General features: G+C 34.9%; 1 protein-coding gene across 1 annotated transcript; it reads right to left on the bottom strand.

Moving 5' to 3' along the window:
• Nucleotides 1-230: 230 nt before the first annotated feature.
• kat80 (katanin p80) lies at nt 231-23,900 on the bottom strand. The gene is made up of 9 exons (XM_088035724.1): nt 23,537-23,900; nt 22,672-23,483; nt 14,797-15,079; nt 9,867-9,926; nt 9,567-9,816; nt 9,148-9,517; nt 7,240-7,481; nt 7,114-7,188; nt 231-986 (listed from the first exon to the last, which is right to left on the bottom strand). Exons 1-9 carry the CDS (start codon nt 23,568-23,570, stop codon nt 731-733), a joined length of 2,382 nt encoding a protein of 793 aa, XP_087891850.1. The 5' UTR covers nt 23,571-23,900; the 3' UTR covers nt 231-730.
• Between the last annotated feature and the right edge of the window lie 2,360 nt (nt 23,901-26,260).

Below are 26,260 nucleotides of genomic sequence, written 5' to 3'. Positions count from 1 at the left end.
TCAATTGTTCGATGGTCGGGACGGGGTCACGGATTAAAATGGGTTCGGAAATTGGCCGCGTTATTTATGGGTTGTAATTAATTAGTGATGGGCGATGCGTGGAGGAAGAGTTCGGCTACCAGGTGATCCTAAAAAACGGCGTCGAAATTCTGGATTTGAATTTCGCGCTTTATAGTTCCGGTAGTACCATTAAACAACTCGCTATCATTAATATTTTTTATTATAAATAATATTACAATATATTGTACATGTTATTATACAAACTACGAATAAAAAAGAAACTGAGGTTAGCGTCTACGGTGGATCCTCGAAAACAAATTAAAAAACATAAAATGGCACAAAACGTGTTAATAAAATAGGCAAGAAACCAGATTTCGTCACATCACCAACCAACCGTTCTCGTCACCTATCACTACATCAAATACAATAAATACCTACCTACGATTTAGTAACTTTCATTAAGTATCGTTAATCGCATTAATAATGCTGGTACATGTGCGGTCACAAAATTTTGGGCCACATGTAAGTACGTTTAACATTGTCCAAAATCCGTGACCGCAAGTGTACCATTACAAAAGTATGTATTTTGTTCGCTGGACGGAATCGCTAGACATAACAAAACAAGACTCATCACAATTAAAACCGAAAGAAATAGTAGAGATTCAAGACTATTGTCATGGGAGCACCCTCAAACACTCTTAAACTTCACGTGCGCCAATTTCGGTTTTCGTCAGTCGAACGTACTCTCAATCAGCGACGTCACCTCTCTAAAAGCCGACCCCATGGACCCCGGCATCGACTGTTTCTTGGTAAGGAAACTCCTCAAGTTCTGCAAGATCTCGTGGCATTTCATTGACTTCTTGTAGCGCTCCTCGCGAGGGATATCCACGCCGAAGCTACCAACCGGCGACTGGACGTTGCTCTTGATGACTGGTCCGAAGTGCCTGAGAATGAGCTTTAGGGTGTTACAACCTGTTGTCATGTACCTGAAAAAAACAAAAAAAATCAATAGAGTACCGCAAGGAGTGGGTTAAGATTCCGGTTTTTTTCAATTTCACGGAAATTGAAGCATCTTCTGTCGTTTATACAAGTCGCGTTTTGAAAGTGGTTAACAGAAAAACGTCTATTGGTTAATGATCGATTCGATCGAGGAGATACGTAATTGCGAAATGGAGAAAAACCAGTTTCGGTTAATAAGTTTCTTACGACGGGTTGCGTTTTATTCAATTACGCTAAAGAAGGAAAAAGTTGGAATTTTGATGTGGTTTTCACAAGAAAAGAAAGAAGTGTTTGTGTTAGAATTAGGCGTACGCAGTGTACACATCAAGTGGCGTGGAAATTTGGCGGATTTTTTTCGGTATAATATTGTTACGAAAGAACGTTTATGCAACGATATCGTGGAAATTTAGACACTAAAAAATAAACCTCTAAAGAAAAAATTAAGAAATTCAGGCACAAAAACTAGATGTTTTCGTATTTGACACGTAGAAAGTGTTTGCTGATTTGTAAAATCTAGAATAATTTATGAAATTCCAAAAATTTCTGACTTAATATTTAAATGCAGTAAAACTAGTGGGAGATTTAATTTTATTTACAAATTTTAAAAAATAGAACTAAAACTAGAATTTTCAGTACAAATTTCTAAACTATTAGAGCTCATGGGTGCGATTTTGTTTCTGAACGATACGAGACGAAGTGATAAGTGACTTACTTAATATCCTTCTCAAATAAATAGCAACAACATCATGTTAAAGTGGCACGTAATCGTTGTTCCGCCAATCAAATGTTAGCAATCGTCAAATTAGTTGCGAGATTAACTTAATTTCAATTCAATTATTGTGCAAACCGACCCAAGAAGTTTCAAGAAAATGTGAATTCGGGGAATTAAATGAAAAATGCACTCCACAAAAATCAAACCACAATGGTTTCATGGGCCTGAAAAGTACATTTTTAATTTTTTTGGGTCACGCCTTATATCCGATTCGAACTAATTTTTGTAACTGTAACAGTTCAATTGTGTATTGCACCCCTTTAAAATTAAACAATGAAAGTAGCCGTAGAAAGTCCGCGTTAAATTTAAATTTCTTCGGCCCAGCGTGCCGCGCCAATTCCGTCTCATATTTTCCCAATTGTCCTTCCCATTATCCTCGTCCGTATTCAAATCGCCGGGCGTTCGTTTCGAATTGCTTTTCATTGCTTTTCGATCGTGTGCACAACGCACGTCCTCTATTAATCCAGAAACAACTCATTCGAATCGCTCGGCCCCTAATTGCGCCGGCATCCACCTTAAAAACGTCATATTTTAATGACGTCCTCGAGGGTTCGATTCTCAGCTGTCCTCGTTAGCATGCGACAATAGTAACAATGACAAGACGTCGCCGTCGGTGTCGGATGACTGACATCAAGGACACTCCACTTTAATGTTTATGCAAACACGTCGTTTTGTACGCACAGGTAGCCGAAAGGGTAGTTTCGAGTGATTTTCTCACAAAGTAACGGTCGGAAGGGTTGATCGCCGGGACGGATCGACGCGCGTGCCAATGAATGCCTAATGTGGACGAAAATCGGACCACCCTTAAAAAAGGGATGATTTATTTATTGCGATCGAGTTTGTTTATGGGAAAGTTGTGATGGTTTCGTGATAGGGTGGAAGGTGTCGTGAGATGACGCGGTTTCTTCTTGTTTATAGCTGGGAAAATGGTAACGACAACCGTTGGGAGAGAGAAATCAACTCCAAATAGACACTTTTTATGCCAAAGTACTAAAGTTTACTCTTTATGGAGAAAAAGGTGCCTCCACTGTACAGAAGGGCTACATTTCTACATTATATTAACCTGCTACAATTGCCCCCTTCTTCAGTAAATTATCACATGTCAAAAACTTACCACCCCCCAGAATTTTTCCCGATAATTAAAAAAATAAATCCCGTATCGACTCAATACCCGTCTGTTTCTATCCCTCGATAATTAACCCTCTGCTGCGTCAAAATCCGACGTTCCGTGAAAACAAGGGGCAGGTCTCGAATTTTTACGGTTCTTAACGAACCATACTTTACGCAACAAGTCCCGAATGCGTGCTTATAACATGAAAAAAATTGAACACTTCCTACACGGAAGGGAAAAACGTCAGCTGGATCTCGAAACATTCAAATGAGCGGAAATCGATCATTACATAACGAATAGTTCACCTTTTTGAAAATGCCGCGATTAAAACAAAAATAATTAACTTTGCACGAACATAGAAAATTTCCCACAATCTGTCTCGTTTCGAAGAAGTAGAGCGTCGTGTCTGAGGAGTGGAAACGAAGCGAATAAACGATTCTTTGCCATAAATAATTTCGGAAATTCGAATGAATGGCTTTTTTTCAAGGGTTAATGCGATACTTTCACACGCGTTCTTTTAAAGATTGTGATTATAGTGATTGTGTGTTTCGCGGAAGGTGACGCCCGATGAATAAACGCGAAGATTATGGTTGTTCTGGCGGAATTGTACTTTATTATTGTGGGATATAGAATTTTTCGGAAAAAGTGTTATTAACGGACGATGCGGAACGGGTATTGTAGCGATCAGTTTATCCATATTTCGAGCGTTTAAGAACTTCAAACGTTATCATTTTTGTACCACAGACATAAAATTACAGGAATTATGACGATAAAAAGTGCGGTTTACTAAATGAATAAAAGAGGCAACAATAGTGACGTTAAACTTGTCACAACAAAAACAGAAATCGGGATCGATAGATGTTATTAAGAATCGAATTTAAGGGAATTTTGAATATATAACTTCCCAATGCAAAAATTATCTATTTCTTACGCTTTCTTGCAGAGTGAGTAGAAATTAAAGATTTTATTTTGAAATTTTGGCATTATAATTGTGAAATTTCCATTTGGTGACTTTGGATTGCCAACCATAGTCATTTTTATGTTCTATGAATCGTTTTGATTTAGGCGAGACAGTACCGATTTCAAACAACTAGGCCTGTTTTAAAATCTGTCTCAAAAAGTCGCAATTTTTGCTAAACGTTACACTTTTTTACACAATGATTGCTGTTATTTAAATTATTGTAATCCATTTTACTATATCGTCGTCTAAGCGGCAACTACCGCAACCTCAATTTTTACAGTCATACGGGAGCACAAAAAAAAAACGTTTTTTCATCAGTGTAAATAATTTTATACAATGACTATTTTATATCAAATTTTAGCTTAAATCATTTAAAATATAAAAATAAAAGTTGACACATTTAGTAATTTTGATGGAACATTTTATACTATACAGGCTGCAAAGAACTCATAACCCAGAGAACAAGGAGAGGTGCCGACAGCAAACAAAATCAAAACAAAAATTGATTAAGTTTAATAGTATTCAAGAAAAGATAAAAAATTAACAGTCAATCTCGAAAACTTATTCTAGAGGTGGAATAAAGAATCATCCCAATTTCCTATGCAACGGGAGTGTAATGTTCATTTGACCAATGGATAATAGTATGTGTCCATAGTTCAATTTCTGTTCAGCTTCGGGATTGGCTACCGTTTTTTTGTCTTAACTCGATTATTTTTTAAGTTAAAAAAATTTTGTTTCGAAATTTTGGTTAAAAATTCTTGTCTCCATAAGCCTTTTTTTTCTGGTCACAAGTTCGGGGACACTTGTACAGGGTCCGGCAACACTTGTGTCCACCCCCAAAATCGTCTTTCATTTTAAAGATAAAATTTTGAAAATTTGAATACGCTCACAGTTGACAAAGCTCTAGAAGCTGACGCAAAAATTTGTTTTTTATCACTAGTAGTTTTGGCGTCGCGATGCCTTAAAAATGTAATTTTTAGGTAATTGAAAAGGTTTGTGATAACCCCTAATTTAATTTTTTTTCAATATAAATATGTTAAAAATATCTCAGTTGTTATTTTAGATTCAATGCAAATTGTCTTCAAAATTTGAGAAAAAAATGCTGTTTTATAAAGTTAGTTTCCAATTTCATTACGTCAAAACTAGGAATTACGTTTACACCCATCTGTCAACATCTTGTGTCACAAATGACATCTATTCTTTGGCTCGCTTTAGATTGTAACAAAAGTCTTACTTGGTGAAATTGTCGCTTTGTCGATGTTAATTAACGATTTCTGGTGTCCTTAAGTGCAACATGCCCGTGTTAATCAAAATTAACCTTTATAAAAGTAAATGAAGTGACTTGGGAAATTTTGGTGTAAATGTAGTTTGCCGCTGCCCTGTCATAATTTTGAAAACTAACTTAATAAAACAACGTTTTCTTCGCAAATTTTAAACACAGTTTGCATTCGATTTTAAATAAAAACTATATTTGTATTACAGTTATGTTGGAAAAAATTGAATTTGCGAATATTTCCGCAAAAACTCAAAATTCGCTAAAAATTATACTTCTTAGGCGTCGCGACGCCAACCAAACCGTGATAAAAAACAAATTTTTGCGTCAGCTTCTAGAGCTTTGTCAACTATGAGCGTATACAAATTTCCAAAATTTTATCTTTAAAATTAAAGACGATTTTGAGGGTGGACACAAGTGTTGCCAGACCCTGTATATTATAAGTGTAATAAATTATTTTTTTTAACTTCTAAAATTTTTTGTCTTAACTTTTAGTTACATGATTAAAACAGATAATTTTTAAAATATGCATTTTTTACAGATAATCACATTAAAAATATGATATAGATGGTCAAAAGCGTCATACTAGAACTACCACACAAATTTAATTCAATCTGTATAATAAGCGAATGACATTTGATATCGACAGGTACGTATTTATTGTTTTTCGTTTTTGAAAAACAACCAGTGCCGCACCGTAAATATTACAAGTTTTAAAGCCTTCTCAGATCCCGTCTTGACGATTTACCTCATATTCTAGAAACTAAAATTGAAAAAACATGCAAAGACACAATTGAGAGGAGAATAGTTCGAATAGTCATTCTCAAGAAAAAGCGAACTTTGAAGAAATTCCAGTAGGTTTTGTCTGTTGTACTTGCAACTTACAGAGAACATGCTCAAAAAGAGAATGTTCGTAATTCCAACGACACACCCGGCGAGCGCAAAAAAAAACAGGAAGCTCATCTCGTCCTTTTTCAAAACTAAAATCGATATTATTTACTTTCAAATCAACAGTTTAAAATCAAGCCTGTGAAGCTAATATTAGATTATCGATTTATTTAACGCAACGTCTCGTTAATGGAACAATTATAATTATCGATCGGGCGGATTATGAAAGAAAAACTCACGAAAAAAGAGATGAGCATTGTTGCAGAAACGGGAAGTCATAAGTTCGTTCACAAAACGATTTCTTGTGGAACATGATTAAACACGTCTGATTTTGAATAGGATCATATGGGAACCTCCCATGGCTTAAGCGGACAAGAAATTATGCGGAACTTCACAACCATGATACTTTAGAAAAGTAAATCAAAAAGCAACAGAGAATAAGCTATAAATTCATGGCTATTAAAAACGTTAATAATAAAATAAACTGGAATCAAAGAAACGCCGCTGTGAATTAAAATATAATTATATTAACAACTTCTGCGACGGACTGAGAGCGAAAATGTCGTTACAGAAGACGCTTTTGAGAACTTTATCTGCTATGTAATTTTTGTAATTTATCTTCCTGGTGTTTCATTGTTAAGTCAAAGTTAAATAAAGTGTAAGTTGGATATTAGAACCACTCGAAGTCACCAATAAAATATAAAGAGAAATTGATTTTGCTAAACAAAAACTTGCTCATTAACCTTTTGAACGCCTCAAGTAATAGACAAAACCATGAAACTAACGAGTATAATTCAAAGTCGTTAATGCATAAAATATCCATACCATGGAAATTAAGTATGATCGGATTTCATTTGAATTAAGTTCTTTGCGACCGCTTATGGGGGTGGTGGAATAACATTAAAAGTTAATAATACGTATAGTCATACAAGTATTTAAATTTATCTTTGCAATTTCACAGTCATGGAGCGAAAACCTTGAGTGTTGCTGAGAGGTAGGCAACCCAACATACAAGCCTCGTCTGCTACATCGTCTAGTGTCCTTTTTTTTGTAGGTTGGTAGCTCTGTTATGTCTGTACTAAAGTTTAAAAACAGATCTATATACTCACGTTTCAAATTTACTCTGGAGTAAGTCCTGGATCTTGGGTAAAAACAAAACGCATAGATCCAGATTCCATACAGTGCTAAAAATGATAAAATTTTCATTTCATTCAAGCAGAATTAATTTAACTCACTATTTTAAGTTAAAAACGCCTAACAAATCAACTATAATGGCTAAATCTCCCATTGCTAGTGCCGTTTCTGCCGCAGCTTTAATATCCTTTGATCGGAATTGAGCCAAAACCAATTTTAGACTTCTTTGGCGCGTGACCAGCATGGCCATCATGGGTTCGTGACCACGCATCAGGGCACCCAAGACTTCCGCTTCGGACATGTCTGGAAGTTGTTGTTGGTAACCCAGAGATCGGTGATTTTTCTGGAAATAAAAAAAATGATTAGTTTGGCTTGATGGAAAAAAATGGTTTTTACAAAATTGTATGTCTTTGTTACTTTTTTGGTCTGTTTTAGATGCACCCTCACAGTATTCAGTTGTTTTCTAGATTTGTTCAAATGTTCACAAATCTTGCGTTCTTTAAATTCTCTATATTATTTTTTTATTCTTTTTCAAGTTCTCTTCAATTTCTTAAATTCTCTTGTACATATTTTCTCAAATTGTTTTTAGAAATTTTGGAGATAACTATTACGTATTTCTTTATGAATACTCAAAATCAAAATTTTAGTTGCAACCTCAATGTCCCGACACACGTTTTTAAATTACATTTTAAAGCTGGCGATAAAAATAAACTGTCTACAATTTGTTTAGTCGTAGATAAAATAGTGTACTACACTCGAAAGAATTTGTCTTTTTACCCTCATGTAAAAGGGCTTCATTATATGCTCATTAAAGAATATTAGCACAAAATCAGAAAAAAAGACGGTTGCGTCATTAAATTAAGAAAATAGATACATTGTTACTTTAGCATAATGAACTGGAAGAAAACATTTGAAAAAAAAAATGTCTGATTGCATAAACCATACGATATTGATAAAAAAAAATTACGTAGGCGCCTTCTCTCGTGATTAGAGTTTATTTTTTTTATTTTCGAATTCATTGTGTTTAGATCTTGAAGATTCTTTTTTGATTCTTTAATTTCGTTGGATTCTTGCACTTAATTGCTTGTTCCACTTGCGTGTCTAAACATATTTACAATAACATTTTATTTCTTTAATTCCTTTGTATCAAATATTAGATAAATTCATTGTGTTTAATCTTGAAGATTCTTTTTTGATTCTTTAATTTCGTTGAATTCTTGCACTTAATTGCTTGTTCCACTTGCGTGTTTTAACATATTTACAATAACATTTTGTTTCTTTAATTTCTTTGTATTAAATATTAGATTTTATATAATATTACATTTTCGGAATCTTTTCAATACCTTATATTTCGTATTCTTTCGACTCTTCAGATTCAATAGATTCTCTCAAAATTGCAACTTATCTTTAGAATTTACAGTCTCTTTAATTAGTGTCTTTATTATCCTTAAATTCTTCAGATTGTTTAAATTGCTCACATTCTTTAGAAAATATGATTATATTGTTTTCTTAAGAACTTCTTTATCATTTAGTAAGTCCAAATACTTTGAATTATCATAAATTGAATTCTTAAAATTCTCTATATTTTTTATATTATTTATCTTTGCATCAGCTTCAACTTATCATTCTTTTGATTGTCTCTTTCGGTTTTATTGATTACTCGAGATCTGATTTTTTTTAACCTAGAAATTCGAATTTGAAATTCTCTACATTCTGTCTAATCCTTTCGACATCTTAATTCCTCAATTACTTTTAGACTCTTTGCAATGTTTCGACACTGTAATTTTCCAAAAAATAAACCATGGAATCTTTTCATTTGGATCTTTTTATGCAATATTGGTTCGTTTCATTATCCCTTCAGAATTCCTTACTCCTTCCTTCAAAGCCTTTTAACATTTGAAACAGAAACTTTCTTTTAATTCTTCGTATCCTTTACACCCATTGCTGTTTTTAGACTTCCTCTGAGGAAGTGCAACAGAAATCTGAAAATAAACCATCTCCATACTAACCGGAAGGAAATCGTCTAGATCCAGTCCCACCGGCCTGTCTATCGACACCGGAACAAACTCCTCTTCCTCCGTCGGACTACTATCCGGAGAAATCTTGGAATTAACATAAATATCAACAGGTGCACTTGTAATATACGCCGGCGGAGACTTAAGACTCTTCTCCGTGCCCCTCGCACTGTTCATTGGTATTTTCGAAACATTAGGTACGCTAGAATTACGACTAGGTCTGGAAAACGAGTTCTTCCTCGACGAACTCTTCGAAGACATGCTGCTTTTACTAATATTGGCATCGGAAACACTGTGCTTGATAATACTGGGCGGTTTGGTTTCCGGTACATCCTTACAGCTGCTTTGACGCTGTAGATGCAACCTACAACAACAAAATTAATAATCATTTCTACATCTACGAAGTAGTTTACCGAGGTGTTGGTGTATACTGCTGTTGCGGTGGCGGCGGCGACTGAACCTTCTTGTTAGGCAGAATATTCTCTCGGTCTTGTTGTTTTGTCAGTCTACTAACATACACCTGATCCAAATTTGACTTGGAACGAGAATACTGTGAAGAGGTGACGGCCGGTGGCGGCGAATAATTGTTGATACTGTTATCGAGTGAGAGAGCCTCGAAGTTGTCGGTTGTGATGTCAGCCAGAATTTGAGGTTCCGCCGGATCTGCAAAACACAAAAAATTAATAAATGTGCATAGATTCAACACAACTCACCGGAGTACTCATGTTCGGGTCTTTGGAACGGTTCGGGGGCAGGGGGCGGCGTCCGACACACTGGAAAAAAACATTTTAGTGCGGTGTTTACAGCGGTTTTTTCCACGAATTTGTACAGAACTTCGATTGTCATTGAAAAAACAATTATTGACCACTTTTTCTTGTCCACATGCAACTGTCGTATATCAAATTACTGACTGGCAGCCTTGGCGACGGTGTTTTGTTTGTGTAATATTTCACGCGTATTCGCAAATTATAATTACGAGATTGTTGTTGTTTAAAGGACACTTTTTAGGTGACAATTATATTTTTTTATGTTTAAAACATTGTTAAAAGTAAAAAAGATAACGAAAATATGACATTAGTGAAATCATATTCCTTCAGACTGTTTTTCTATAAAGTGGCGATAATAAAAATTCAAAATAAACAAACTTAGTTTTCATTAAAATAAAAAAATAATTATATGGCCCACTTTACATCATATCAAAATAAACGTTTTAATGCTAATAAATTAAAAGTGTATATTGGTTATCGAATTTAATTATCCGGATTATTAAATCGGCGAACTCTAAATTAAATTTGACGTGAAAATTAATCGCAGTAATCGCAGTAAGTATGTTCAAGGAACAAAGCAAATTATGTTTGTAAATTTAACGCAAGATTGCTACATTACTTAAAAAATTCCTGCGATAATTTGGAATTCTCTGAATTTTGTGAATTTTTAGTCTTTAGGTTTAGAAAAAGTTTATTTTTAATTTTTGAGTTTTTTAGGTTCGCTAGAGTTCTGGAATTTCATACGTTTCTTCGGAATCCTCAAAAATTCTCAACAAATCCTTGGAATTCTCTAAAATTTTCCAGGATTCTTCATTGCATAACTTGAGATTCCCTGAGATTCTCTAAAAAACTCAAAATGTGTTCTGTTGTTTATTTTTTAAATTCCTTGAAGCACAGTTCTCAAGTTTTATCACAACTTTTCAAACAAATTTTATAAAATTCGACGATATGGTATTTAAAAAAAAATGAGTAGAAATACTTTATATCTCTAGATAGTAATGTGGTACTTTATCTGTTCCAAATGAGTAAGTTGAGCGTATTTTCAATAAAAGTAGTTAATTAATAACTAATTTTTTGCGTGAACAAAAGGTGCCATTATACATACTCTTGTATAATAAATATCTATTTAACAAAACCGACAATAATTTATTTAAAATCCTTAAGAAAACCAGAAAAAATGTGGCACTAAATAAATTGATTATCCTATTTGATCTAAAACCAATTTTCAACAAAGATTGTTCCACGAAAGTACCTCAAAAAATACAATGCTCCAAAATACACTTCTCAGTTACGAACAATCAAGCCCGATTTCACCTTTTCCGTAAATAAAGCGTGAGAAAACGAGTTAACACACCACGAAAGTTCCAAAATAAAATAAAAAATCGTCGATGTAAGAATCTATTGTTTGAATTATGAAATTAAACTTTTAACAATAATAGAATTGCGTTCCTTTTTCCGTGTGTTGCAAAATGCGTTCGATTTTATGGTAAAAAGAAAGACACGAAAGGAGCTTGTGAAAAATCTTTTGTTAACAAATGAACCTCGAATTTGGAGTAAACGGAAGGACCTGTCACGTGAGCATGTGAAATGTAGGTTTTCTTTTGTTGCATTGTTTAGACAGATGTAATTTAAGCTATGCTGAGTCTAATTTAACATTTGAAATTATGAGATTCTAAGGAGAAGATTTATCTCTAAAATTCCCTGCAAATGGGTAAAAACATTAGGATAGACATGCCCTTCCTCTAATCTACATACTAATTAACCCACTTTCTGGATATAAGACGGTCGATGACACTATTGATTAAGTTGCGTTTAAGATGGCCCTTTCCTAAAGGTCAAAAATCTACGAGAATCAAACTGCGAAAGAAACTGATTCTGTTCAGTCTAATTACCATCTTGAGCACCGTCTACATGCAGTTCACTGCACTAAAAGCACGCCGGTGAAAAAACGCATTTTTCTGATAGAATTTTAATGAGCAGTTCGGAATCTAACTTTTATTAAATAATTACACGCTCGCTGCTTTTTTGTGCATACGTTTTGCATTGTTAAACCCGCGCACGTGAAGAATTTCCTGGATGGCAAATACGGAACGAAATGCTCTTTACACCCTTGCGATTTGCCATTCAATTTTCACAGTCGTTCATTTGCTTTACTAATGAAGAAATTGCGGCTTTTGATGTGTGTTAAGTAACGTAGTGGTAATTTATAGCTAATGGAAGAGAATGAAAACGAAAGTTTGAGGTGGTTTCATTATAAAAATGAACAGACGGAGATTTGAAGTTTTATATTGGTTGTTTTAATTAGTTTCTTTTTATGTTTGTTCAAGAATTACAACTTCATTCGTATTCTTGGTGTCAAGGTTGTGTGAAAATAGGTAATCATCGACATACTTTTGTTGTTATTGTAGCAAGTTGAAGAGGTCATTGGGAAAACAGTTCGCGGCTTCAAAATCAAATTTAAAATCTTCCGTTTTTTATAGTTAGTAGACCCAAAAGTTTGTGCAATTTTTGCAATTGACAGTATACCCCAAGATCTCAATTATGTACTGCCAAGTAGAAAAATTAAAAAAATATATAGTACACAAATTTAGATTCTACGTAAAATAAAAAAACCACATTTACCCCACAAATAAACGAGATAATGGTCCCATTTTCAACACATTTTTCAGTAGTTCAAAATTGGAGAAAAAATTTGCGTAAAACAGAAAATTTTGCATATCTGCCTCTGCTACTTTGCTCAAATTTACACTTGCCACAAACTGAAGAGCCAACTGTCTGAATGTTGAAATAAGTCAACGAACTCGACTTTATAGCGATAAAATACCTACATGTTGTTTTATAATGATAAATTTCCGGTTTCCTCAAGAAAGAGCTCTATGAAAAAATCTAAAAGAGATATAAGTACTTTTGCGCGAAAATACATCAAAGAAGCAAAGAACAATTTTATTAGTAATAATTCAACGTTAAAATGAGAGCAATGACTAGCGGAGAAGCTTAACTTGCGGTTACCAAGTACATACATATAACATTGCAAGAAGTAAACGACAGTACTGTTATTAGTGCTAGAAATGAGAGCAACTATGTTAAAATCTTGAATGCAACCAGTTTTTGCATTAAGTAGGTAAATAGAAAAATCTCAATGATGTATCGCCGATGCGACAAACCTAATTACCAGTGCAAGCATGCAACAGTTTTTATATTCATAACGGAAGAAATGAAGAAGAAAATTAATTTATTATAACATGACAGCTACAATATAATCTCTTAATCTCATCCGTGGTATCAATTTGTGACAAAAACAAGTAATCGAATTATCACCAAATAAAAATAACTTAATCGTCCATCTCCACTATTATCTTTTCATTGCGTTGTAACATGAAACTCCATGAAAGCAAACATGCGTTCGAAAACTTCTCTTTTTCCGTATCTATTTATAATCTTTTAATCGGAATGACCTGTCAACGACCCATCAATTGTATTCTATTTTTACCGACGCCCAAAATTAGACGCATCGAAAATCGACGTTCCGGGAAATCCGGAGACTCCGGCGCTGTCTCCTCCGCGTTTTTTCGGGTTATTGTTCACGAAACAATGAAAGTTTATTCACACGTACGGGTTTTCTTCCCAAAGGTAAATAAACCACAATAGTTTGCATGTGGGGAAAAGAAAATTAATTGAAATAATATGCGAAAAATTGGTTGCCTCGAGAGGTCAGTGTCGCCTGAGTGTGAATTTCGTGGTTTGGTGTAATTTCGATCGATGAGACTTCCGGGAACCGCGTGGCAAGTTAGCGGAAGAAGTTAATGGAAATTGTTTTGATAGACGAATGTTTCGTTGTAAATGTGCTAGGTGACGTTAAAAATGCAGGACCCGGAAACGTGAGGTCAAAATATTCTTGTCTTTCATAAAGGTCGTTATTTTAGCATTTTGAATCATCCAAATTTACTTTTGTCATAAATGGTAATAAATCTGAAGGACCTTAATTTCCTTCCTTTTAAATATTCCAAAAATATATGTTATATGTAGACTTTTAAAATTTCACAATTAAAATGAAGGAAAAAAACAATTAACTTGAAATTAGAATCGATAATTAAAGCATGTTCGATCACGATAAATGTCAAGCTAAAATTTATAGATGAATTCTTGTTTCTGATGAAACGTGCAAGTACAAAAATCTCTATCGCTCATAGTTTCTAATATTTTGCCAATCGAATTTTCTTTATTTTATTAATTTTGCTCCTGATTAAACGTAAGTTGAAGTATGTTACGACTTCTTACTAAAAGCACTTTCTAAAATAAAAAAAAATAAGGATAAAAAAAAACGGAGAAAGTGCAAGTATGCATGTACGACCTATTCAAGATTAAATACCAACTTCTTTAAAAAAATAAATAAAAATAAAGTAGAATAAATAAAACGAGATTTCCTATAAACACCGAAGGTCAATGTCATTGCTAATTATTCATTAACGAACGTCAATAATATCTACAAGTCTCTGTTGAGCACAATTTCCAACACCTAACACGTCTTTATCAATATCGTAGGGAAGTTCATCAAACCCGACTATTATCAATTATCACTAAAATATTCCGTCGATAAAAAAGTAAAAGTCGCTCTAGTTCGATACGAAAAACGGCAAACCCGTCGCAATAAAGAAAACACCGAAAGCCACTAATTAAAAACTGGGTCAAACAAATGATAAAAAGAAAAATTCACTAATTATGGTGTCAAAAAAATCCCCCGAAAACTCGTCACGCGATTTCTCCCAACTTCCGAAATCGTGATCAATACACGCACACCTGTTCTTAATAACAATCATAAAATTACCCGCCGCGTTCACTTTCAATTATCCTGACCTTGACACGAAAAAATACTCACATCCTCGTCCTTTGAAGATTTCGTTATAATCCTTCACGTTTGTAACCTCCGCTGCCGACTCTTCCTCAGGATCAGTCCCAGACGTGCTCTCTTCTATAGTCTTGACATCCAACGACCTGTTTTTCAAACTCACAGGACGCTCGGCTTTGGAAAAACTTTTGCGAATACTTTGGTTGGGCGTGAAAGGGCTAGGGGCGTTGTCGTGAGTAGGACTAAAAGGATGGACTTTGTTCAAATCGACAACGTACACCTGGACGTTGGTGAGGTGGAAAGAGGCGCCGACCTGAAACGGAAAAGCATGTAATCTGGTTGACCTTTACGTGTTGGTTAGAGCTAAAAATGGTCAAAAAGTGACAAAGTAACTGGATTTTACACTCATTTGTTTAAAGTTCTCATAAAAGTAACGGAGTTGCGTTCCCACAGAGAGATCCGGCTGCAAGGACCAAACACAACAACCATTTCTGATCAGTTTTTACTAAAGAGAAAGATGATGTAAGTTGGTTTCTCGGTACCGAAAGTACCTCGAGATATCATTACACAACGCAAAGCAAACAATTAGCACTTTGCATATATTTGCATTAACATTGTAGTCTCAAGAAACTAAATAAAATTTGCTTTCTTTAATGCAAATGAACGCAACGGAAATGTCAAATTTACTAAAAATCTATTTCTAGAGCGTGGGAAGCCTTGGAATGTCGGCTCAGCTCAAGAAATTATCATTTTTCACCAAGTACTGATCTTGTTCTATTTTTTTCTGTTTCTAAAAAGGTTAGAACCGGTACTGATACTGTAAACATAAGTGTTATTCACACTTTCTGGTTATTGGTATAAAAGGAGAAGAATGGCAGTTATTATGTAAATCGCGACCCACGTTATCACATGAATATTTTCTTTAGAAGACCAGTTGGAACCATCAAAAACAATTAAAATTATAGAATTCTCCCCCACGTATCCACCCGAATTCGAAGAAATCATCCTTTGTAGGCAATCCGTTTTTGAAACGAAAACGAAATGGGGTTACTCCCCCAAATAAGTCTATCGATTCTTAGTAATATCCTTTTTCTCCTGTGGAGGTCGAGTTGACCAACATCCTTAGACGGCCGTTGGTGGAAGCGTTGCATGTCATAAATGTAATTACCATAACAATTGTATAACATTATAACATTCCGTTTACAGTCTATTGGTTTATAAGGCAACCCAAATTCGCGCCGGAACGGCGAAGATTGGTATCGGCTGGGCATGGTCGTTTCGCAATGGTAGGGGTCCAGTTAAGTGAATCGAAATAGAGGAGATGAGCTGGAGACATGGACAAATTAAAAAGAGTCTTGCTTTGTTAAAAATTTATACAGATCCAGGAGTCTTCTGGAATCTTAGATATTTTGCATTTTCCACGGTACTTAAACCGCAATAAAATTCCACGAACATAAAAATAGATCAGTACAGATAAATGCTTCCGCTTCTTGTACTTCCGTACTGTCGGTTCTCCTTAATTAAACACAGTTTTTTAACTGAGAATAACCACTGAAAAACCGCTGGTCTTTCGAATACACTCGTCCCCAAAATTATCACTATAAAAATCCAAAATAAAATGCTTTTTACACAAAATCAACTAAAACAAACAAACAAAAAAATTAGAAACGACAAATTAAGTGGATACATGTCAACACTTTATAGGTTAATGCATTAAAAACAAAAAAAAAGTGAAAAGCATTGCCAATTCAAACAATTAAAACAAAAATTCCGACCACGCTCAGTGAGGTTTTTTGCGTCCTGTAGCACTAATTACTGCCTGGCAATGTCATCTCCTGGTCGATTACGTCCCAGGTTTGGTTAAATAATAAGCAAGCTCGTTAACAGTGTTAAGTCGGTTAAGGTGATTCCGTAGACTTCTTCACATTTCATCCTTCAATTCGGTTTAGGACGGAACTACATGCTGGCCATTCCAATTTTTGAATTGGAACCATTTGAAGGTACGTACGCAATACTCCAGCAATGTGGGATCCTGTTTTGTTGTGCATAAATAAGACGTTTTCAAGAATCAATGATTTAAATGGTACAACCGAAGGTTCTAAAATATTCAGAATGTAAGAATTCACACTGATTTTCCCATTTGGTACAATGACGAAGTCGGTACGTGCTTCCCAAAAAAATGCAACCTCGGACCATAATTTAGCCTCCACTATTACGTACGTCGATATTACACTGAGCCTATCATTATCCATAGCGTCCATACACTCTTGTTGTCTTAAATCTCTTCTACAACCAAAACTTAGCATCGTCAGAAATCAGTACAAGTCCCTAGTCGTTCACAGTTCAATACAAATTTTGTTGTGCAAATGTTAGTTTTTTTTTTTAACAGTCTAGGGTTAAAAAAAGACCTCTTTCTGGAGTTCCAAATGCCAGCTTTTGTTCTGCTAACTTTTTCACCATGTATTTTCACGAAAACTGTACCATTCTTGGGGCAAATGAAGTTTTGCATAGATGAAGCAGTGATGGCACGATTTCTAAGGATTTGTAAGGTTAAAAAGCTGTCATCTTGAGCAGTTATTGAGAGTTTTCATCATTGTCCCGATTATATTTTCTGTGTTTCATGAAATCTTTAAATTACCCAAGACACAGTTGCTGTTTTTAAGGCAGAGAGCGAGAGCTGTTTTGCTGGGAAAAACCTAGTATTGTTATAAATATCCATTGTGTGTAATTTAGCATATATTTTTCACTTCAACACAGGAATTGAAAGCAACCCCAAGAAAAAATCAGAAAAATTACCAGAACCATTTCTTTCCGTGTTAAAAACTAACAGAAGTCATCGATCGCTATCAAAATCATTCTAAACGCTTCTAAAAACAGGTTCTTTAAAACTTCTGTATAATTTTATTGTAAACCTCAATCTACTAAAATGGTAACTACAAATTATTAGGTGATGCGATAACACAAGTATATTTTATGCAATAATACATAAATATTTAAATCGTACTAAATTGTAGGTACTAACTTTTCCCTGAATCCAAGAAACCTAAATATGAAGAATCTGCAAAATCTAACTCAACCCCAAACTAGCAAACTTCAAATCTAAAGAATCCTAACAAACTCTACAAAATCTAAAGAGAATTCAAAGAAAGTATGTATGTAAAGAGAATTATATAAAAGCCCTATACTCGGTCCTATATTTGTAAAAATAAAAGCATTCGATAAAAAAAAAGTGCAGGATTCTACAGGATCTAAGACCCTAGCAAAGACAGAAAATCTTCAAAATTCTAAGGAACTCGAAAGAACCGAAAGGATCTCACTCGAGATCTCACGGCATGTTACAACAGATTCCCTCTATAACAAACCAATATATATCACGTTTTCCCGATTAAAAGTAAAACCAGCAGACGTGCCAGCATTAAATCATAGACCCTCAACACCGTCATACCTTCATGAAAACCCACAATGGTACTCGTTGGTATCTTTCATTCCCACACTTCCTCGTCATTATGAAAATTAACATTTTCGATAATCAACTTTCGTTCCTCATTTCATGAAGTTAATGACTTTCAATTTCAGCGCCTCGACCGATTTTCATATCGTTCACCTTTCAATGTTTTGGTAGATATTTATTTCGAGTAGGTCGTCTTCGTGTTGTTAACCCTTGCACAAAGCGGTGGTAATTTTCCGGCTCCATATTGTCTTAAATGTCTGAGTCGTGAAAGAGGAGAGGAGGTCATGGAGGACTTTCTCTGGCGTTTGCGTTGCAAAAATAAGGAATAAAATAAATGTTAGAAATCGCGATAATGAGGAAGAATCACGCAGTTGGTGTTGACGAAATTAATTAGGATTGGTTAGAGAAAAAAAGAATTGCGACTGAATCTACGAGTGGGTGTTTATACAAATTTATTAATTTTTTAGGTGTTTTTATTTGCTTTGAAGGAGAAATCTCGTGGTAATGAAGTGACGGATATACTCTACTCAAAAGTGCTGCTTTAAATTTTTAAATAGCCATAACCGCCAAGTACACACCGTCTTAGGACTATTGAAAAGTGAAAATGTCTACAATTAATTCTAATGACTAATTAATGTCTTTCTTGACTCCACATAATGACGAGACTTAATATTTTTATTACATATTTCCATACGTCACAGTAAAAACAATGACTCAATTAAAGTAACGTGTCGGTCGTTTAACAATTTCACCCAAAGTTGATTTTTGGTCGACTCAACTTTTTGCAACACACAAAAAATCTTGTTTTTCAAGTTTTAAGTTGTCGCTAATTTAATTATCTCTTCGTACTGTTAGTCTCCAATTAAGAACAAAATACAGTTAGTGATAGCGTCTTAGTACAGTTGATTAATTTGCATAGAAAGACTTGTAGAAAGATAAAGGATTTTGTGATGAGCAGATCTAAAAATAATTCTTTTCGTGGACAAATCAACACCTAAAATAGATAAAACTCAACTTCTGAACAACGAATTATGTGAATCACTGTAAATATTTTATGAGCGAAGATTAGATATTACTAAGGTGCGGAAATTCGTCCTAATTTTCACAATTTTAAATATTTGCTGATGATGAATCGTTGGTGTGTTTTGATTGCATTTCATATCAATACATATTTGTAAGCCGAATATAAAAGTATGTAAATTGAGCAAGTTTATGACGTTATTGATTTACAAAAATAGAAGTGAATATCTGATTTATTTGATTACAGTATGACTAGTTGATTCACTTTTAATCGGAATAACGAGATATGCAATTATGTATATTGTCGTCATAGAAGGAATCTACTGTATCACCGAACCGCCTGGCAATAGCGCCCGTCCCCTAAAAGTCACCTACAAAGCCAACGATGTATATACTCAGAAATGAAAAAACCGTTTTCAAACAAAGCTACAAAATCGCCAGTCACGAATTTAACAAGAACAAAACGCTTGGTAACGACTCAAATGAGTCACAGTTTCTTTGTCGACGAACTTGATCTCCTTTTTCGGACAAAGTGACCACAATATAGTTTCTAATCTCTACGATTTTTTCCGCGGATTTTCCGCTGCATTTTCTCAAGATTGTGCCGCCTACATTAGTATTATTATGGAAATAACTGTCGTTTACAACCACACAGTAGTTATTCTCTCAAATATGTATGACGCAAACTGATCTTTACGATGTTAATTTATAGGCGTATTAACCGAAACGAGTGTCTTTTGTTTCATCACTTGTTGAGTCAAACGGAGAAGAAAAGGTAGAATAGAAACTGACCATAATTAGAAACGACATTATAATATCCTTCGGAAATTGGAACAACCGGTGGGACGTCGTTATCCAACGGTAAAACTCAGTTAAACGGTAAGATAATGAAATGAATCTGTAACATTTTCATTGCGTACCGTTGGTACTTTCACGAAAGAAAATGGGACAAAACCAAAAGGACTCTTAGTCAAACCAGATTGTTTCCTAAAGAGTTAAGAAAATAAAAATCAAGGTAAAATAAACTTGACTCATAAACTCACGTAGAGAAACATTGAAATCGTCATTTCAAGCACACGGTTAATCTGAAACAAAATGTGGAAAACAACATAGATCTGAAATCACTTATGACTTATCGTTATCAGTTTCAGAAGTAATAAGCCTCTTAATTGCTTTTCAAAATTGCGGTTTTTTTTTATTTTCTAGATTATTTTTGAGGGATTTTTGTTTTTATTTGTACCTCTTGTACTTGATATCTTCAGCAGTCATCAAGTCACGCAACGGAAGCACTTAACTCAATTTAGCCCAAAAGTAGAGCCCCATACCCTTCAATTACAACTTTCCGCGATATTCCAACTTTATAGACACTAAACGCGCGATGGATAACTGGTACATATAATTTCCCCAACGACCGAAAAAAACGCCACCAAATAGAGCACGTAAACGCGCCCCCATATCTCATTATGCGAACACATCCTTAAAGGAAAGACGTCAACTCAAATGGAAACGAGCTATTAAACACGTCGACTCATGCAATTGATGGTACTTTTCCACCGAACATGGTAAGTAGTAGCGAAAGTCACTGCGAGAAAGGTTTTCTCGACCTTGAAGACGTTATTGATTTGGGGGTTGGGTGGAGTAGTCAGCTGTTCGAGGAAAAGACATTTTCGATATATTGTCTGCGACATATGGTCAGAAAAGAAGAATGCGATGATTACCATGTGGGAAGTCGTCCAATACATTAAAGTGCAGATTAAAGATGCATTGAGCACAGATGGTACTCGATAATTTGTTTTAGTACCTTCATGATACCGGATATTACCATTTGATCTTCGCACCATTTAATTAACTGCTATTTAAAAAAATACAACAATACTTGATGATTCAGAAAAAGTACGACCTTGAAGGTGTCAATGTAAGGGAAATTGAATTTATTGATCAACAGATCGACCTCCTTAACGTGGAGGACCTAATAACTGCAATTTCCTACTCTCTGTGAATTCGTAAGGTTGATGACTATTTAATATGTACCTCATGTATTTAAGTGTACCCTGTCGAAATTCAATCGACCAATTAAATTAAATCAGTTCACGTACAAAACGGATTTTTGGGTTAATTTCAAATGTTTTTGTCAATAATCAATCTTCAATTAAACATGCCAACAGTGTTTTTTTTTTCACTGAATTGTCAAAAACATGCATTGCCATGGTACCACCGTTATTGCACTGTCCAATCATTCAAAAAAAAACAGACAGGCCCTAATCGTTCCATATTTTGGTTGCATCAATTGTTATTCAGTGCTACCAACATATTGGAAGAATTATACTTTAGTTCTTAAATTCCTCTTCAAATTCCAAAGCCCGCTTAGCCGCTGCTTGTATCCAACCACCCGGTAAGTGTTAAAATTACCTTTTCTTCTAAAATTATAACGCACCACGGCGGTGTTACTATCTTTAAACGTCTTGGGTTTATTAATATATTGGTTGGTGATGCAACTAACCGTATTTCTCTCATACTCACGTATATTTAAATGTGCCAAAGTAACAATTAAACGAGTCAACTTTGAAAAAGAGAGATCTGATCATTTGACCTTTGAAATTTTTTGCCAATTTATGGTATAAAATTTTCTCTTCAGAGTAAATATACGGAAGTTGTATCCCATTTCGCTTGTTAAACGGTTTATACCTAGAATGCAATTTTGTTGTCTTGTATATCAATAGTTCATCTACATTTCATACCCTATGGCCGTATTTCAATTTATGTATGATTTGATTATACACTTCTGTGCGTTGGTGTTGCATTTAAGTCCTCTGTAATTAAAAATGATTTCCTTTCACCGCAACACTTGCTTAAAAAACGAAAACGACACAGGTGTATGTATAAATTATGCACCATATTTACGCTCTGATGTAATAAAGTTTGTGCTCAACATCAAACAAAACTAAAATGGATTTGACATAGAAGTGGGTTTTTGTTTTGTCCCGTTTCTTTTTAGCCAATTACCAAAACGTTTGGACACCAGAAAACTTGCAGCATTCTATAAAACCTAAAATGGATAAAATTTGATGAACAGAAAACCTAGAAACTTGCGAAACCACAAAGCTAGCCATATAAAAACCTAAAAAAAATATCTTCGAAGCCCGTACATCTGAGAATTTCAAAACCTGCAAACTTTAGTGCTTAAAAACCTAAAAACTGAACTGGGAAGAAACCTGGAATTTAGAATTCCAGAATCTAAAATGAATCTTAAAAGTTACAAATCTGAGATCCAAAGAACTTTCAAACATGTTGCAAATTAACAGAGAATTTTGAGGCCCAAAAACGTGCTAGATCAAAATGGTACCAATAAGTAGCATAATAGAAGTTTTACCATATTTTTCCCTTGAAAGAAATCATGGAACCCCCTAGAAATTGATGCATTTTTTCAAACTTACCAGCTGATTCTGTGCGATGGATATATCACTAACCCGGCTCCAATTTACCGCCACTGAATCATATAGTCTATTTGGTTCCCACCCCACGACCTTCATATAATCTCTCACCCCCACAAACAACCTTTCCCCGTCAGGATTAAAGCACATACACCTCACCAACCCCAAATCTCGTTCACTCGACACCACCGTGAAATTCTCTAAATCAAACAACTGCACTGACCGGTCAGCGCTCCCAGAAGCCAACAAAAACTCATGGGGGTGAAACTCGACACACGTAACCGAATTCAAATGATCCCCGAAGTCCTTCAACACGCGTCCCACTCTCAAATCCCAGATTTTCACAGTTGAATCGTCACTTCCTGAAGCAACCCAATGTCCATCAGGACTGAATTTCAATGAATTGATGGTGGCTTTGTGTCCATTGTAGGTGAAGATACAACCCTTTTTGCGGCTATCCCACATTTTGATGGTCGTGTCGCATCCCCCAGATGCAAGGAAATCTCCATAAGGATGGAAATCCATGCATTTGATGGCGTTTTTGTGACCATTAAGGGTGCGGACGAGCTTCGCCGCCTCCAAGTCCCAGACTTTGAGGGCTCCAGCTCGGGATCCGGCACAGACGAGCTCTTCAAATTGATTGAACTGGACACATTCTATGGGGGTGGTGTGACCACTGAGGCTCATAAAACAACTTTGTTTACCGATGGCCCACAAGTTCACCTTTTTATCGTCACCACCTGTTACCATAACACGGCCAGACTTGTGCCCCAGCGCCAAACAATTGACGTTGGCTTCATGGGCCCCCAGTTCCTCTGAAAAGACAACATAACCTGCAAACTTGACATTTCATAACTTTTTTACTTACGCAGCCTCCATGACTTCTTGTACATTGATGTCATTGTGGTGGATTTTTCAAAAAATTCTCAAATTTCTTGGTCGTAGGACTTTACATTTTCGGTTAAAATAACACAGGATGCTTGTAACGGACTCAGTCAGTGTTGCTTTTAGCACGTTTCTTTGACATTTTTTTCAAATTCTGATTTGGTTTTGTCGGTTTGACGATTGTGGCGCACGAGCGGAAGCGAAACACGTCTTTACAGTACGAGATATTTTAGATAACTAAGAAGAAAAAACGAATATTTCTTAATTATTCGCGAAGGACGAACGCTCGTACCGTCCGTCTCGAATACACGTCTAGTTTGGTTTGATTTGACAAATGACACATGCGCGAAAGTGACGCGCGCAGCTACAATATCCATAACGATCTGAATCACGAAAACAAATCGTTTGAGAAACAAAAATAATTTATTTTGGCAATTAGATACCATAAATTATCAAAAAAACTTAATTGTTTAATTATGTAAAAAATTTTTATTTGTTTTTTGTTTTACTCAAAAAGTAGTTTCGATTATTTTCATACCTTAAAACATTCATACTTAACGCGGAGTATGCAACCAATTATACATTCTATTTATTTTTGAAATTTTAAACAAATAGATTGCTAAGAACCCAAAACTCTGTAAACAAGAGCAAAAAAACTTGTTTTTACTTCATTTAACTACACCAAAATTACAACAAAACAAAAAAAAATAAAAATTTTATTAAAAAAAATTATCTGGAGCACGCGTTTAACAAATTCAAAATATGCATAAAAATGATCATTATATCAATGTAGAGAGTTAAAGCCCCTAAAATATACTCCTCTGTGGACAACTCGACCCTTCGTCCTCCCATAATCATCTGAGTATCATACATCAACCACTACAACAAAAACATTTAAAATAAAACAAATAAATCATTGAAATATTACGGCACAAAACAGCAAAACCGCCAATGCTGAATAAATTATATACAAAAATTCAAACTCAATGCCACATAACATGAGTATCATGAGTATTAGTCCATAGACACAAAGAATTATAGTGGCCACGAAGAAGCACATTGCACAAGTTGTAACGTCCCACTGAAACAAGACTAAATAAATTGATTGTTGATAAATTGATCAATTTCATACTTTTGTTTGACAAGCAAATATAGAAACGACGAAACACACAAAAGCTGTGGTACCGATGGCCATAAGAACAGTAATAGGTGGTGTTAAGGCCACAACAGGTGATATCATACCAGTCATAAAAACTGCCTAAAAATAACTATATTAATAAATAATTTGAGTACCTAGTGATTCACAAATAGCGCCTCATTACACACCATAAAAATCGATTTATAAACTCGAAGTAGCAGTTGCCGAAGCCCAGGATTCTTACAAGACTTTGGACTGCTGAATTTATAAATCTATCTTAAAGATTTTTGGCGACGCTTTTCTTGAATCGCCTTGTATAATACACTATACCAACAATCCCAATAAGATGAAATTAGTTGGATATTGTCGTCTCAAGTTACCACAGCAAAACAAGGCAATGGCAATCGATATGTAACCAATGCTGCAAAAATATATGAGCTTCAGAAGTAAAAACAATGTTTAGACCTTACCTACATATAATCAAAAGAGGCAAGTAGTTCCGAAAAATAAAGAGTTTGAGCGAGTCACTGCAATTTTTTTCCCAAATTATTATTAATATTCTTAAAATATATACATACATACATAAAAGTGACCATAAGTAAAAACATAAAGCTGAAAAACAACAGGACACTTAAAATCATATACACCTTCTGGACAAATTGATTCCTAACTTTTATACTGTCGAAAACAGATATGAAAATTTCGTCGCCTTCAGCATTTTCAAACGAATTTGGTCGGTTGCCATTGTATCTGTAAGCCCGCTGACCCGGATTTGCATTCGGCGGTTGTTGGACCTAAAGATCTTTCTCTAAAAACTATTTCTTCTGCTTGCTAGTAAAACTTACCACGTAGTAGACAACTCTACCTCCTGGTGGGTTCTCCGAGTATGGCGGAGGTGGATCATCGGACTGAGGTTGTTGACGGTATTGCCGATACTGATTTTGCTGTGCAACCTCAAAGAGACGAGGAGCTGCGATAAATTTGTCTACATCAATTTTGGTTTCTGGTTGCGGAAGTTGAAAGGCAGGAATTTCTGGGGAAGGTTCGGTTGTTTTTTCGTCCCCCATACCAAAGCATTTTGACGTGAAAAATGTCAAAATATGAAAGGTGCTTGAAAGTCAAAAAATGAAATTATGGGAAATCTATCATTAAACGTCAGCTGGATGAGTTTAATAAACAATTTATTGAATTTTAATATTACAATTATTATTACATAATATAATGAAAATGAGTGTGAAGAGTAGACAACAAGAACTTCAATAACTCAGTATATTAATAATTCACACATGAACACAACTAATCGCAAATCCCTCGACTTGTGTTAACACTTTGCTCTTCTTCTTTTTTCACTTCTCCAAGAAACTACTGATTTAAGACCATAAAACGTGGTTATGCTCAAATAAACAAATAAAGCTCCAAATTTATAATCTGCAACTCTGATGTCTTTCTGGTGCATAATATATCGCAAAGGAACAATCAAAAACTAAAAAAGAACGTAACAGCAGTCACAACTACAAAATATCGAAGAAAGTACTATCAATTCGAACATAGTCACTGTAGTAGCTACTC

Source organism: Gnatocerus cornutus, chromosome 5 (genome assembly GCF_029298725.1).
Source record: "Gnatocerus cornutus isolate USDA-ARS CGAHR chromosome 5, icGnaCorn1.1, whole genome shotgun sequence".
NCBI classification, from domain to species: domain Eukaryota; kingdom Metazoa; phylum Arthropoda; class Insecta; order Coleoptera; family Tenebrionidae; genus Gnatocerus; species Gnatocerus cornutus.
The sequence above is the reverse complement of the archived record's forward strand: the minus strand, read 5'-3'. Positions and strand labels throughout refer to the sequence as shown.